This window comes from Paroedura picta, chromosome 8 (genome assembly GCF_049243985.1).
Source record: "Paroedura picta isolate Pp20150507F chromosome 8, Ppicta_v3.0, whole genome shotgun sequence".
NCBI classification, from domain to species: Eukaryota; Metazoa; Chordata; class Lepidosauria; order Squamata; family Gekkonidae; genus Paroedura; species Paroedura picta.
This window is the reverse complement of record NC_135376.1, coordinates 59130880-59145864: the sequence shown is the minus strand read 5'-3', so window position 1 is coordinate 59145864 and position 14985 is coordinate 59130880. Positions and strand designations below refer to the sequence as shown.

At 40.1% G+C, this 14985-nt stretch overlaps 1 protein-coding gene across 4 annotated transcripts in view; it reads right to left on the bottom strand.

The window, feature by feature from the left end:
* The window catches only part of LOC143843608 (disintegrin and metalloproteinase domain-containing protein 9-like), a 40691-nt gene that overhangs the window by 19517 nt on the left and 6189 nt on the right, over positions 1-14985 (bottom strand). For 2 of the 4 annotated variants that reach the window (XM_077349994.1, XM_077349993.1), the window contains 8 exons: positions 13150-13241; positions 11749-11825; positions 10627-10705; positions 6761-6837; positions 5872-6091; positions 3703-3768; positions 3548-3619; positions 2800-2972 (listed from right to left, as the gene is read on the bottom strand). In XM_077349994.1, the coding sequence (XP_077206109.1) occupies positions 2800-2972; positions 3548-3619; positions 3703-3768; positions 5872-6091; positions 6761-6837; positions 10627-10705; positions 11749-11825; positions 13150-13241 (856 nt within the window). Of the gene's footprint in view, positions 1-2799; positions 2973-3547; positions 3620-3702; positions 3769-5871; positions 6092-6760; positions 6838-10626; positions 10706-11748; positions 11826-13149; positions 13242-14985 lie in introns of those variants that run through there. The other 2 variants (XM_077349995.1, XM_077349996.1) reach the window with 2 other exon arrangements.

Genomic DNA, 14985 nt, shown 5'->3' with positions numbered 1-14985 from the left:
GAAAAATTAGTCTGATTCCCTACTCTTCCACATGCAGCCAGCTGGGTGACCTTGGGCCAATCACAATTGTTTCTGCCCCACCTACCTCACAGGGTGTCTGTTGTGGGGGAGAGGAAGGCTAGGCAATTGTAAGCTGCTATGAGACTCCTTTGGGTAGTAAAAAGTGGGGTACAAAAAAATAGCTCTTATTCTTCTTCAACATCCAGACTGAAATATGTCTAATTTTAAGTTAGACCATTTGTTCATCAAGGACAGTCTTGTTTTCTGTGACTAGCAAGGACCCATGGCTTAGGAAGGAGATGATCTTTCCTAATACCTAAGATCCTTTAATTGAAGATGTCAGTAGCAGTGTGCATTTGGCTAAATCTGAGCTGAAAAATACCTTTAAGGTATTTTTGAGATATCCTTTCAGACAGATATAAATTTTGTATATCTGAAATAGCTGAGTTCAAAAAATCCTGAAAACATATCAGATTTTTCTGGATCACTGGATAGCTAGAGTTAAAAGTTATTTAAAGGGATTGCAGTCCCTTTAAATGCCTTCTGGGTGAACTGTCAACTTGGAGAAGGCTTTTAAAGAGACTGCAGTGCCTTCAGAGTTCACTTGCAGTGAAGTCACTGCTTGTAGAAGGCATTTAAAGGGACTGCAAGCCTTTTGAACACCTTTTCTCTCCTCCATTGGAAACATGGAATATGGGGGCACCTTCTTTGGCAGCTCATAGAACTGGACCCCCTAGTTCAATCCTTTTGAAAGATGGGGGCTTCTTTAGGGGTGGCAAAAGCAACTATACTGCAGATTTGGCACCTAAAAAAACGCAAACACACCCAAGCTCCAGATACCCCCAGATTAATTCTTCATTATACCCTATGAGGACCATTGGTTATAAGTAAAAATTTCAGGATTGTCCAATATTTACTGAATCTGAATACCATATCAGTATTGGGATTTGTGAATTTTGGAAAATACTAATATTTTTCAGGTTCTTTCAGATGTACCTGAACCTGCAAAATACCATTTTGGGTGGGGGTTTTTTATACCCTAAAATGCCAGTAATAGTATCTGGGACCACCTGGAAAATATCTGCATTATCACTTTTCCAACAACAGCACTGAATCCTAATGGCTGCTGATGTAAAGCTACTGAAAACATAGAACGTGCCCCGAAATGCAACAGTGACTAGGACTGTCAGCTTCCAGGTGGTGGCTGGAGAACCCCTGGGATTACAATTGATCTTCAGCTGTTAGAGATCAGTTCACCTGGAGAAAACAGCCACTTTATACGGTGGACTCTACAGTATTATAGCCCACTGAACTCCCTCCTATCCCCAACTCAGCCCTCCTCAGGTTGCATTCCCCAAAATCTCCAGCTTTTTCTGATCCCAGAGCTGATGATGCAAGCAATGAGGTTATAAGTGGAGCTGGATGCAGGAATCATATCACCTCTGTCCTGAAATATCTGCACTGCAATTTAAAGTGCTTTTACCTATAAAGTGTTTTTACCTATAAAATGTCTTGGACTAGCATACTTGAAGGCTTTCCTTGTCTTGAACTGACCAGTTCATCCATTAAATTTGTTTTCCCAAGTTCTGCTCCGGTGCCCTGCCCTTCTGATGAGTGCTGACCAGGGACTGGGGTTCTCAGGGGAGATACTTTGCTTCTAGAGGCTTGCCTGATACCTAGTTTATTGTCCTTTAGATGAAAGGACAAAACATTTCTCGTTATGTTTAACAGAAGAGTTCCATCTTTCTTAGCTGTTTGAATAGTCACTTCTAGCATAAGGCTGTTTTATGGCTTGCAATTTTGAGTCTTGTTTTAATATTGATCATCTTTATATCTGTTGTTTTTATGATTTTATTGTAGCATTTTTTAAAATCTTGTGTACAATCCTGAACAGTTTTCTGCCTGAAGAATAACTTTCCTACACAAATAAATATAGTCAGGATTTTGATTCAAATAGCCAGGCCAACTGGGGGGGAGGGATATCCTCCTTCCACACATTCAGCCTATATGTTAGCCAGTCCTCTGTGCTCTTGGTCTCATCCCTTTTTCTTTGGATTATAAAATGAACATTCTTTAATTCCCATAATATCAAAAAACTTCCACATATATATACACACAAGTCCCCTGAACACAAAATTTCAAATTCTGAAAGAAAAAAAATACAAATTGCACACAAAAAGTATACTTAACAGTGCAATACTAAGCATGATTATACTGTGCTAAGTTCTCTGATGTCAGCAAGCTTAGAAGGATGTCATTCTGTTTAGGATTGCACTGAAAGTTTATCAAACGTATGCATGTAATGTATTTAGGCGCATTCTCCTAATTTGCATTATCTATAACAGTGGTCCCCAACCCCCAGTCTGCGAACCGGTACCGGTCCGTTGATCAGCCGGTACCAGGCTATGGCTCCTCCTTGTCCTCCTCCCCAGCTACTGCCTCAGGGGCTGCCCTGCCACTCTGCCACTGGCTCACCTTTGTGTTCTCCAGCAGCCGCTATGTCTGGGGCTCCCCCTCAGCATGGCACGGCGCAGCTGCTGCTGGCAGCGCCTACCAGCGGGCAGTAGGAAATCAGGGGTGCCGGCGGGAAAGCAAGTGGAGCAGGGGCTCAGGTGGTGGTGGCAACATCCCTTGGCAAAAGACTACCTCCCCCCTGGGCCTCAGTAAAATTGTCAAGCGTTGACCCCCAGTGATAAAAAGATTGGGGACCACTGATCTATGAGACCCTTTTTTAAAGCTCAGGATGCCAGGTCCAATTAGTGTTCACATATTGGCTGATGTGAGGGAACCATTGCTTACATTATGAGATGGCTAACATCATTTCTTGGTTGCTTCATGAGAGTTTTCTGTCTCCAGGTTGCAAATGCACTCAGTACATCTCCAGCTGAACCAGTATCCACATCAATGAAGTTTCCTTTAGTCCATATCTCCAGTCCAACTAGGACAATTTGTATGTTTAAAGAACTGAACATCTGCAATTACACAACTGTCATTACTGTACAAGCCTCAGTAGGTTGATTGGATGTTAATTTCCCCAAACTCTGCATATTTTTGTATGGATACTGCTTCTTAACTTGTATACAAATGTATGCATTTCAAGTCATTCCTGGTAACACATTACACGGTGCCATAGCTGCATCTCACCTTATCTATATATGTATGAAGCTGTATAAATAGGAGAGAAAATGCTGATTGGATTTTTAAAAATTGGCCTTCCTCCTTGACACATAGACTGATGTGAAAATATAGTATTATATAAGGCTATACCTGGATACTGATAGATCTCAAATATGCTATAATCCCACTACAAAAGTAACTGAAAAACCTTACTGGACTCTTTCCCCATTTGGGAAGATCTGCAACCCCTTACCTTATCAGGGTAGCTCTGAGAGTGTTAGCCTTTTCAAGGTGGAAATAATTGGCTAGTACAAACTTGTACCAAGAAATAAAGATCTTACTAGAAAATCCACAGGCCTAATGCCTGAACCAAAGTTTTACAGAAACAAGAATTGAAGCCATTATTTCACTACACTCTGTGATGGCTTACCGCATCAACCTGATTAGCGAGTTCAACTATTTCCTTGCTTATAGCCACCTCATCTTGATGTTTCTGCAAATACTGAAACAATTCAAAATATTAGATGTTAATGGATGGGAAATGTAGATACTACACCAACAGGTTATCAAGCTTTGAGAGATTACCTTCTTGTTATCGACAACCACGTATAGTTCCACATAGCTTTTCTGTGGCAGCACAGCACGTCTCCTCTGTAAAATGGAAGAAATCAACATTTATGTATCGCATTATCAGTGATGTACTGAGCTACTGAAAATAAAGAATGCTCAAAATGATTCCAGATTTCTTTTCTAAAGGTACCAGAGATCCAAGGAATAAAATAATTTACCAGCTGAACTTGTGCTATTAAGATAGGTTCAAGTGGGTAACTGTGTTGGTCTAAAGCAGCAAAACAAATTTTGAGTCCAGTGGCATTTTTAAGACCTACAAAAACTTTGTTGGTCTTAAAGGTGCTACTGGACTCAAAATTTGTTCTTGTGCTATTAAGTTTTGACAACTCACCTAGGTGAATTGTTTTGAAAATGGAAGATTCACAAAAAATCATAAAGTAGGAAGGTCCCTATTGGGCAAGGATCCCCAAACCTTCTTAAGCCTCTGGGCATACTCAGAATTCCGACATTATAGATGGAATTTATTCAGATGTTGGAGGTGCAACCACAACATGGTCTTCATGGGGCATGGGGCCAGCCACAAAACGGCTGCTGAGAATGTCATAACCACTCACAAAGGAGGACCAAGTGCAGGTGAGAAAAGGAGTAATTTGTAAACATACACTGAGAAAGAGCAGTGAGGAAATGAAGACCAACAGTGTACTGGTACCTGCCACTGAAACAGTGTTATTATAACGTGCTCAGTCAGATCTCCAATGGCCAACCCTGCTGGGCAAACGCCCCATATTGCCCCACCCACTTTCTAGAAACTCTTGGCAGATGCCAAGAAAAGTGCCACTGGGCAACATGGCATCACATTGGAGACCCCTGCTATAGGGCTTCTAGTTCTAGCCTCTGTTCAGCACAGGAGAATTCAAAACTAGAGCATCCCTGACAGATAGATATGCAGCCTCTGCTTGAAGACATACAGTGCCCCCACCCCTGGATTGATTTCATCATTGAGCTGCTTTCATCAGCAATAAGATGTTTACACGGTGCTAAACTGATATCTACCTTCCTGTGACTTAAGTATATTCCATCAAAAGCCTAAATAATCCCTCATTAAAATAAGTTCCTGCACACAGAAAACAACCAGATGTCCATGAAAAAGGTTCTGGCATAGCCTCCTTTCTCCTTACAAGGTTTCCCCCCATGGGTGATGATTTCATCCCATAAACCTGCAGTCTGAAGTGATTTGTTTCCTGTACAACTTTACCAACTCAGTGAGAACTAGGCTAATCCAGAGATCTGGACCAGCCACTACTAAGCAAGCACAGGAAGCTGCTGTATGTGAACAAGTATGGGTAATTCAAACGCGATGTCACCAAAGCCATCTGCCATGGTCAAGGAACACTTTCTATCTTCATCTTGGTTGATGAGTGAGAAAGAAGTGGTATGAGGAAGCAAATGCCCCCCCCCACATTTTAGGTGAAAAGGAACCAAGATCTGAGTGCTACCAGTTCTAATGATATCCCTGCATGTAAATCCAAATAAGGTCAGAGTTATGCCCGATTGATCCAGAAGCTATTTGATGGTACAAAATGAAACCACCATAAATCCTGACCTCTGGCCCACCCCTACTAGCCTCTCCTCCCCTCTTGTTTAGGCAAAGTAAAATCCTTGTGTGAGACTGCTATGCGGCATTGAATTTGGCAAAGAAAGATCCTGGTTGCATCAATGCATGTTAATATCTCAGTGAAGATGAATCAGCTGGCTGTACTTTGTCAGAAATAATGATGTCGCAGCAGTAAAGTCTGACTCCCTGTGGTTATTTGTTCAAAATATTACTAGGTGTGCCTTTCTTCCAGCACAGATGAGAATTCTTCCTTGATGAAACACTGTGTACAATAGTCCCATTCAACAATATTAAGTCAAGAAATTCAAATAAATATACTCAAGCTGTGAATATATAAAGGTAAACGTATTTGAGTCTGACTTCAGCACAGTTCCAAGACAAAGCTCATTAAAAAAATCAATGGCCTCTTTCCCAAAGTATTATTTTAATTACGGAAAACAATAGGGCATAGACCCCTTTCTATATTGGAAATAAATTACGAACTTCAGCTAACAAACAAAATGATAATTACTAAATCTGTAACAACTAGATTAGGAAACATACAGTTTCTGATAACCAATTTCTTTTACCCGTAGAATGGTATCCTTGCTAAAATGACCATGTGATATATTTGAGTATTTCAGAAAAGCCAATGTGCTCTGCTCATGATGGTATAGGTTATTATTTTGCACACCACAGAGAAAAGAGTCTTGAAGAGAATTTTCTACTGGGTAGAAAAAGTGTTCAAATTGATCTGATCCATCAACTGGCTCCATGCCATACCATTTGCCACCAATATGGAGGATTCCCCTGAAACCACAAAAGCAAGAAAATTTTAATAAGTTTTCTTCCAAAAAAGATGACTCTGAGTCACCATTGCGAAATAACTTATAGAAATAGTATTTAGTGGCACTGTGTGTATATATACACACACACACACAAACTTTGACTTGGTAATGTAAGTTAATCAATTTTTTAATAAGCCAGTACATATACGAACATGTTGCGAACATGTTTTTTTTTGTTTTTTTACCTGTTGCGAACATGTTGATCCACATTTAAGCTTCAGAAAAATCTATGAATGAATTTCATATTCCAGACAGATACAAATATCCACATACTCACAGCTTTTGTCAGTTCAGTTACTTTAATCAAAACAATAAATTATAAATATAACCCATGCTTTGAAATGTATGATGAACTCTTAAAGCAATATGTGAGAAAGACAGAGTGAATTTGGTTGTCTAAGGCTGCGATCCTAAGGACATTCTTAAATCCCACTGAATATAATGGGACAAACCTATTTAGTATTGGACTCTAAAACGGGATCTCATTACACTCAACAAATCCGCATTACGTTTAACAAGACTATTAAGCTACCCTTGACAATGCAGTATAAGTGGTTTAATTAATAAGGTTTCCCCTTTTTCTAACCAATAAACAAAAATCAAGTTAAAGATACATTGCAAAAGAAAATACCTGAGTCCATCACAGGTACTGAAAGCAAGCAGAGAGTCAACAACCCCTTCAAGAACTCCATGGTAATAGCAATGAGTCTGAAACCAATTAACAATGTAAACATGGTGGTTCTCTCATGCAAGGGACAGATTCAACTTGTCTTCTGGCAGGGACAGACATACCATTCTTAAACAAACTGGCAACTGGTTCTTAAACATACTTACAATGAAAGGAGGTCACCTAACATTGATGACCTCAGGTTACAACATTAAATTCATTCCACGGAATCTTATTTTTAAGTCAACATACTTAGGGCCATTCCGCATGACTTAAATGTAGCAGAAGTCTTACCTTTGGTAAACGCTACTAATTCAACGTTCCGCATGACGTCGCACACAATCTGCAACGCTACTGCAACACTCCCACAAAAATCGCCTTGTTGTAGAGCTTTTTGGGGAATCGGGAAAAGTGGATTCCCCCTGAAAAAAAGCTACACTTCTGCACACAAGCTGCAACAAACCAGCGAAAGACATGTGCGTTCTCAATGTAGCGGTAGAAAGAAAGTCCCTCCCCCCGCTCTTGCCCCAAACTTCCGGAGAAGCGATCGCCATTTTTTCCCCCTTAGACCTGGGAAAGCAACGAACGAGTGAGGCTTCTCCGGCTAAAGTCCCTCCACAGAAGTGCTTAACAGTGAAACAAAGCTCCCTACTGCAAGTGTCTTTAAAGTCCCCAAACACAATACAGCTCCTTGTTCGACACTGCCCGTAATTTCGGCCACAAATCGCACCCATGGGGGGGGGGATTTTTTTTTTACTTGAGGAGCATGTAAACGATTAAGCACCAGCTCCTATGCCAGCAAAAAAGGTCTTTCTGAAACGATTGAATACAGATTCGTTGCAACTGGTTTGTTTGAGTTTTTAAAAAACATTTCTTAAAGGGAAAGAGGTTTTTCGGGAGCATGAACACAACAGCCCACTGGCTGTTCCATTTGATTGATGGCTAGGGGCGCGAATAAGCGCAGAAAAATCTCACTTCCTTTGTTGCAATTCCAGTGAGACCGGAAACCTGTGGAGAATGAATACAACACTACTGTGACTTCAATATTCCACTAAAATTAAAGGTATGCGGAATGACAAAATTCCACTATTTAATATAGCGTTTCTGCATTCTGAAAACATTTGGCAACATTGGTCGTGCGGAAAGCTCCTTAGTGTTGCTGTCATAGGGTATGATATTTCTAATTCAGACATAGCACTGTGGAATGAAATTGTCACAGAGCTCAATGGAGTCTGAGAGTTACAGGTAGGAACAGATCAGGCAACTCAGAAAACAAATTAAAAGAAAAAGAATGCTACTGCATTCTGGTTTTGTGTTGCTCGAAATCTGGTGAGCCGGCTCTTTGGCTTAATCATTAGGATACTGTCTGCAAACTCAAATACTAATAAATGATGGACAACATTTCCCCTGATTGGGCAACGCCAGTATGTGCCTAAAAAGTATATAATCTTCAAATGAATACTATGAGGAACTGGAATTCTAGTGTCTTAGCAAATGAAGCGCCAGGCATTGAAGATTAAAGTTGTACCTATTTGGGATTAGTCCATTGGGAACACAGAGGCTTTTACAGAAACAATACAGCATCCAGGTGAGGAAGTATTTTCCTCAATAATTCCTTGTCCTGTTTCATTCCTATCTTGCACCAATGTAAGACTTTCTTCTGGCCTCAAAAAAACCCAGTAGTAGCTATATCCCTATAGCTTTATAGTGATATAGCAAGTGCCAATAAAACAGCTGGCAAAAACCCTGCCAGTGGTGCAAATGACAGACATGAGAGGATAAAGAAAAAATGGCAGTGCATGTGGTGGTTCAGATATACAAACTATTTTATCCAGATGATTGGAAAACCCACTTTGGTTATTATAATTCCAGAAATATTACAGGAAGTAGCAAATAGTATAGCAAATAGCATATCAAGGACAAGGAAAGGACAAGTAGAGGATGACTGAAAAACAAATATTGTGTGTATGGGTCAAAAAAAACCCACAACTGGGAGACGACTGAAGATGGCGTCATAAAAAAGCTGGACTTCTGTTCAGCTCTTAAGCCATGCCGAGGGTCAGGAGCTTCTGCACCTGGCTGACCTGAGCAGATACGCAAATCTGCTCACCGGTCGCCCCAGGAACCGGGAACGGCATCCTGAGGGTCCTACAGATCCGTGGGGAGGAAGGAGGACCGAACTCCCCAGATTAATAGCGGCGTGTGCTCAAGGTCACGATGGCGTCTTTGTCGCAAACAATTTTACAAGCTTGAAACGACCAGCTGACCTTACATTCTTCCCAGACCATCATTTACCAGATCGACAGGAGCAGAAGCTGACAGAAGCTGGAATCTGCAACAGTAAGAATTGAAAGCTTTCTGCCTTTTCTCTCTCTTCTCCCACAAGCTCTTCCCTCCCCCCCCTCAACCAATTCACAAGCGAATTCCTTCTTTCGCCGAGTGAGAGACTCCCAGCTAATTATACCCATTAACCAAACAAAGAGAGTGCTTTGAAGATTTGTGGGTGAAAGTTCAGTGGGGGAATTTGACTTGATACGGAGATCGACAAACTGATAATTTGGGATCGCTCGTGCTCCCGCGAGACCTCACGAGACTTTCTGTTTATAGTTTGTGTCTGCCTAGAACTATGGAAGAATTAACTAAGGCACAGCTTTTCCATTTGTTATGCAAAGGAAACTCAAAGATACTGAAAGCAGTCAATAAGCTGGAAAAGGAAATTCGTGGGACTAAGAGGGAGCTTTTGGATGGAGCCCATGGTCCGGAGAGACCAGCTGATGACGTAGCTCAGCTAACAACAAATCAAGTGAAACTTCAATGTCTGGAAGTTAATCAACTGGAGGGAGAGAGTGCCAGAGATGTAAAAACCCAAAGTACCTTTGAAGAACCTGGGAAAACAGATTCAAGGAAGGAAAGTACCGAAAACCTGGAAGACTATTCAGAGCAGGAAATGATTTGGATCAGCAAAATAAAAAGAGTCTATTCAAAAGCGACAGCAACTAGGAAGCTATCAGGAGATATTCCTGTGCGACCAGAGGAAGAGATCCAGACTGACAAAGGATTCAGAGCCTCCTCAAAGGCGACTACAAGCAAGAATCAAGTAAGAGATTTCTTTGGCCCTGACAGAAGGACAATCAGAAACACTCTACTATGGAAAAAAACACAATTTCATTTTCTGCGACCACCTGAAAGATGAGCTGAACAATGGAGTATTCTCCTGGCTTCCTGTGGGGAAGACAGCAGCAGTAACTTTTAGGACAGGTCCAATATATGAAGGGAACTGACTTTATATCATATAAGACAATAATAGAATATATCCTTATAATAGATTATACCCTCCTATGTATCAACAACTACTTTATTAAGAAAGATGGTAATAACTCCTAGATCAGGATTAATATGCGATGGGAATTGAATATGTATGTCAATATGTATGCTAAAAGAGGATGACAAACCATATTTCATAGGCATTAACAAGACGGCAGTAGTAATTCTTGGGTCAGGGCCAATTTATGAAGGAGACTGACCTAATATCATTTAAGATAATAACAGAATGTATTCTTATAACAGATCATACTCTCATATGTATTAACAATCACTTGGCTAAGAAAAATGGTAAAAACTTCTAGATTAGGAATAATATGTGATGGGAACTAAATATCTATGTTAAAAGAGATGGCAAACCATATCAACTGGTCGCTTTTTCTTCACAATTTCTCTGTAAATGCTTTATATAATAATAAACAATAAAATTATTTTAAAAAAAACCCACAACTGTTTGGTCACAAAACCAGACCAACAACTCCATAACTCAGCATCCATAGAGACCATACCTCGGCTTCAAAAGACATTGTCTTCAATTTCCCATCATTGCTGTAGGTAAATATTATGAAGTTTTCACCAATAAGATTTCTAAAATTAAAAAAAACCAATATGTATCATGATGTCTGAATTAAAAGCTTACTTCAAAAAAAGATAATTCAACAAGCCATACAAGAACAAATTCTCCATTAAGCATTTTAAAGAAGCAGTATAAAATCCTATTACCACATCTGAACTAAAATAGTATACAGCATACAATGGATTAGTAACAGAGAAGAGCTATACCAGACTGGCCTCCCTTTTTTTGTTGGGATGTTAGGCCACCCATCTGGCTAGTCAGAAATAAGTTCAAGAGTGTAATGTCCTGTATAACTCGAGACTTTGTCCTGAGTAGCAGCAGGTGAAAAAATTAAAAGAATACAGACAAACACAGAAAATATTTTGACTCAAAAGTGAATCCCACAGTTAATAGCTGATGGAAATTTTAAATGTCTTTTGGATCAGAACTCCTCTTTGGGACATGACAAAAAAATCTCCTGGGCACCTGCTTAGTCTTAACCTAACAAAGCTGCTTCCACACGGAGATAGTTAGCAAGCATGCAATTATATAGATTTTACCCTCTGAAGGGGAAGTGATCTTTGAAGTCTGGAAATCAGCTGTAATTCAAGGAGAACCCCAGGCTCACCAACCATCCAGGAAAAGAGCAAGCAGGCCACAGTTTGGCGTCAGTTGTCTTATTCCCCTTTCTCACACCCAGTTTACTCTCCTCTGGTTAACTTGGCAATATCACACTTTCACCTGAGCTGCTGTGCCGTATATTCAGAAGTGAGTAATAAGAGAAGACCTTCACCACATACAGGGCTGGCTAAGGTTCAAGTTGTGGGAAGAGACAACCCAGGGGCAGGTCTATCGTTATAGCATGAAACCTTCTGGTTAGGCCCACTACTCTCTACCACCACCTAAGATCGTTGTACAAATGACATTCCTTTTCCTTCCCTAAGCGATCTCTGCCACCACATTGTGGCCAGCTTGCTCTGTCATCCCAAGTGATTGTTCCAATGAAATATTAATACAAAAAGTTATACTGACAAAAGTAAAAACCAAAAAGATCTTAGAACACCATGTGACATACTTATTTTTCTTTAATTTCAGGGTGTATGTTCCATTTCCAGTTTGAATCAGATAAGACAGTTCGTTACCTAAATGTTTCTGAAAAATAAATCATATAAGATGTAATTTTCTAATCCATCATAAAATGTTTATTTAAAAAAAATAAATGGAAGAAAAATCCACACTTTCACCTGAGCTGCTGTGCCGTATATTCAGAAGTGAGTAATAAGAGAAGACCTTCACCACATACAGGGCTGGCTAAGGTTCAAGTTGTGAGAAGAGACAACCCAGGGGCAGGTCTATCGTTATAGTCACAGTTATCTAAGAACTCGCTCTGCCCCACCTACCTCACAAGATGGAGGGAGGAAAGGAATGTGATTGTCAGCTGCTTTGAGGCTCCTTAGGGTAGAAGAAAATGTGGTATAAAACCCTTCTCTTCTTCTAAATGACACCGCTGTGCTATGCTACGTCCTGGGTGTGTTGGCAGCATCAGAGTCCAATTCCGCACAAGGAATTTGCCTCTGGACAGTCTCTCATTGCTCGCAGGTTTTAGTGTTGCTTCCACATGATGTCAGCAGCAACCCGGAGCTCTCCAGTGGGTGGCACGAGTTTTCGTCCAGTTTGCTCCACAATGAGGGAAATTGCAAAATCCTGATTTCTCACTTTTTGTCACGGCACAAGCAGGCGCAAGCCTGTCTGGAGGGAGAAAGTGTCTTGGTAGTGCTCCTTGTTTTAAATCTTTATTGTGAACAAACAATCATTGGAGTCCAGTTATCATGGCCAGCCTATCACAAATCTACTCAAACATAAAGACAGACCATTATACAAAGAATCCCGAAAAGAGATCTAAAGAAATGTTTTATTGTTGTGGTGTGATCCTGAAGCAACACAGAAGTGCAAGTTTTTTTTTTAACTGTTTTAGTGTTGTGGCATTTCCCCATAGCAATGCAGAAGTGTCCTTTAAAAAAATTAATTTCAGGACTCGGGGGGGGGAGGAGTTTGAGTCCCCAAAACAACCGCTGTGATGGGATTGGTGGCTTGCGTTGGTTGACAACCTGAGGAACTGGGGGGAAACTTTGGGTTGTCCATGCTTGTTGCTTCTCTGCTGCCTCATCAGGAGGCAAAAAGCCATAATGAGACAGGATAACACGGGAGGAGTTTTCCATCAGGAAGCATGCAAACATGCGGTTTACTATTGTGCATTTGCAAACAGGAGGCAGCACATGTTTTGCACCTCCATGTGGAATCAGTCAGAGAAATGATCATGGAATGTGATACCATGCTAGACAGCAATTCTCCTTCCTGATCCAGTTTTATTGCTGGAGCAAAGGCCTATAATTAAACTTGCGTATAACATTTATTTACAGAAAACTTGTGTAGTAGAATGTAATATAAAAAGGGAAAATGTGACAGAGAAACAAACCTCATGAAGAGGAGTCCAGTGCCTCTCTGATAGTCTTTGAGGAGTCACAATTTCATAAGTGGAATATCTAGGGATCCGATGAGCACTTCCACCTAAAAGAAGGTTATGTGTGTTTTCAGTTTGGACAGACATTTTTATTAGAAAGTTAGGAAATATGTTTTAGAAAGGTCTGAAAGATTTCCAGCCCATCAAAATATCAGAGCAGTCACTAAATATTTACATGCTTACAAATCAACAAAGGATAGTGGAAGTTTGAGTAGTTAGACCAGGCATCAAAAACTGGGAAATTTGGTTGTTTGGGTCCCTACTGATAGAAGACTCTAAAATTACCTCTGTATCTTTTTACCAATTGAATGAGAGGAAGAAAGGGAGGAGAAGGCCAGTTAGGCAGACGAGAGCAGGAGAGAAAGGTGGATGGAATGAGCAGATGTGCTTGAGCTCAACTGGCCAGCTCTGTCACCCATGTCCAATCACATCCGAGCCTCATCCTCTTTCCCTTGTTGAGGAAGCAGGATGGAGATGAGCTGCTGCATCTGATGTCAGTTAGGCAGTAGAGGGTGGGTTTCCAAGGTAATGTTTAATGCCTTAGCCCATTTCCTTCTTGGCCAATTTTAAACTGCCACTGAAAAACACAATAAGGCAGCTTTTGCTTGTTCATCTGATAATGTGAATCTGTCAGATACACTGTCAGAGGAGCCTAGCTTTTGACTTTAGCAGTTCTTTCACCTGGCCACCAGCTCACCTCAGCCTGTTGTAATTGGAATGTAACGGGGGGATGATCACACATCTTTTACTTGGAAACTGCAAATTGCAAGTAATGAATTTTATCCTACCATAGTCCCACAATCCCTAGTATTGTCTTTTGGAGGATCAAAAAGATCCGCCATCTCTCACTAGTGGAAAAGCAGGTAGCATTCACCCCAGTATTCATTAGAAATAAATTTATCTTCTCATTTCTCTTTTTAATTGAGCAGTTTGATATTGACAACAAAAAATAACAATGAAAAGTTAAAATAAATAGATTCCAACAAAGCCTTTAACAATTGCACAGAAATCTATAGGTTTTGCTGGAAACCCTGCACAAATGAGCAAAACACTGCTAATATTTCTAAACATTAAAAATTCTGAATTTTAAGGAAAAGTCTCTCAACATTCTTCCCTGTAATATACCAACAATATTAAGTCCTTCTCGACCTATTTTTATAAATACCTTCATACTACACATCCAGTGCATTCTTTTAGAAAACTAGATGCAAACTATTTAGTAACAACTGCAGATCTTAATGCCCTCTGTAGTTAGTGTGTCAAGGACACTAATCCAGTACCCTTGAAAAACTGCCTCTTCATAAGGCTTGATCCTCATAGTTAAGAAAAATAAAAATCCCTTTGGCTTCTTAACATAAAACAAAATTTTTCAACAAGCCAAAATTCGTGTCATTATTTAATACCTCTAGATTTGATCAGAAATCTTTGCTTGGTCTTCTCTACACTTCTTGTGGGCCACAAGTGCTGAGATTCATGCAAAAGTGGGCAATTGCATAGCAATGCACTTCACACAATCCCTTAAGGGGTTCAAATTACAGGAAAATCTCTCATATTAATCATAAATATTTATGTTCCGCAAGACAACATGAACTTCAAACACACAAACTTTGAGAGCAATCCTAAACACGTCTGCTCAAAAGTAGGTTCCGTTACATTCATTGGGGCTTACTCCCATAGCAGCCATCTATTACACTTTTTCAAAATAAGCCCCAATAGGATTGTATAATCTTCGTATAATCCTTTATGCTACAACTCAAATTAGCAGATTACTACAATTCTACATTATATTAA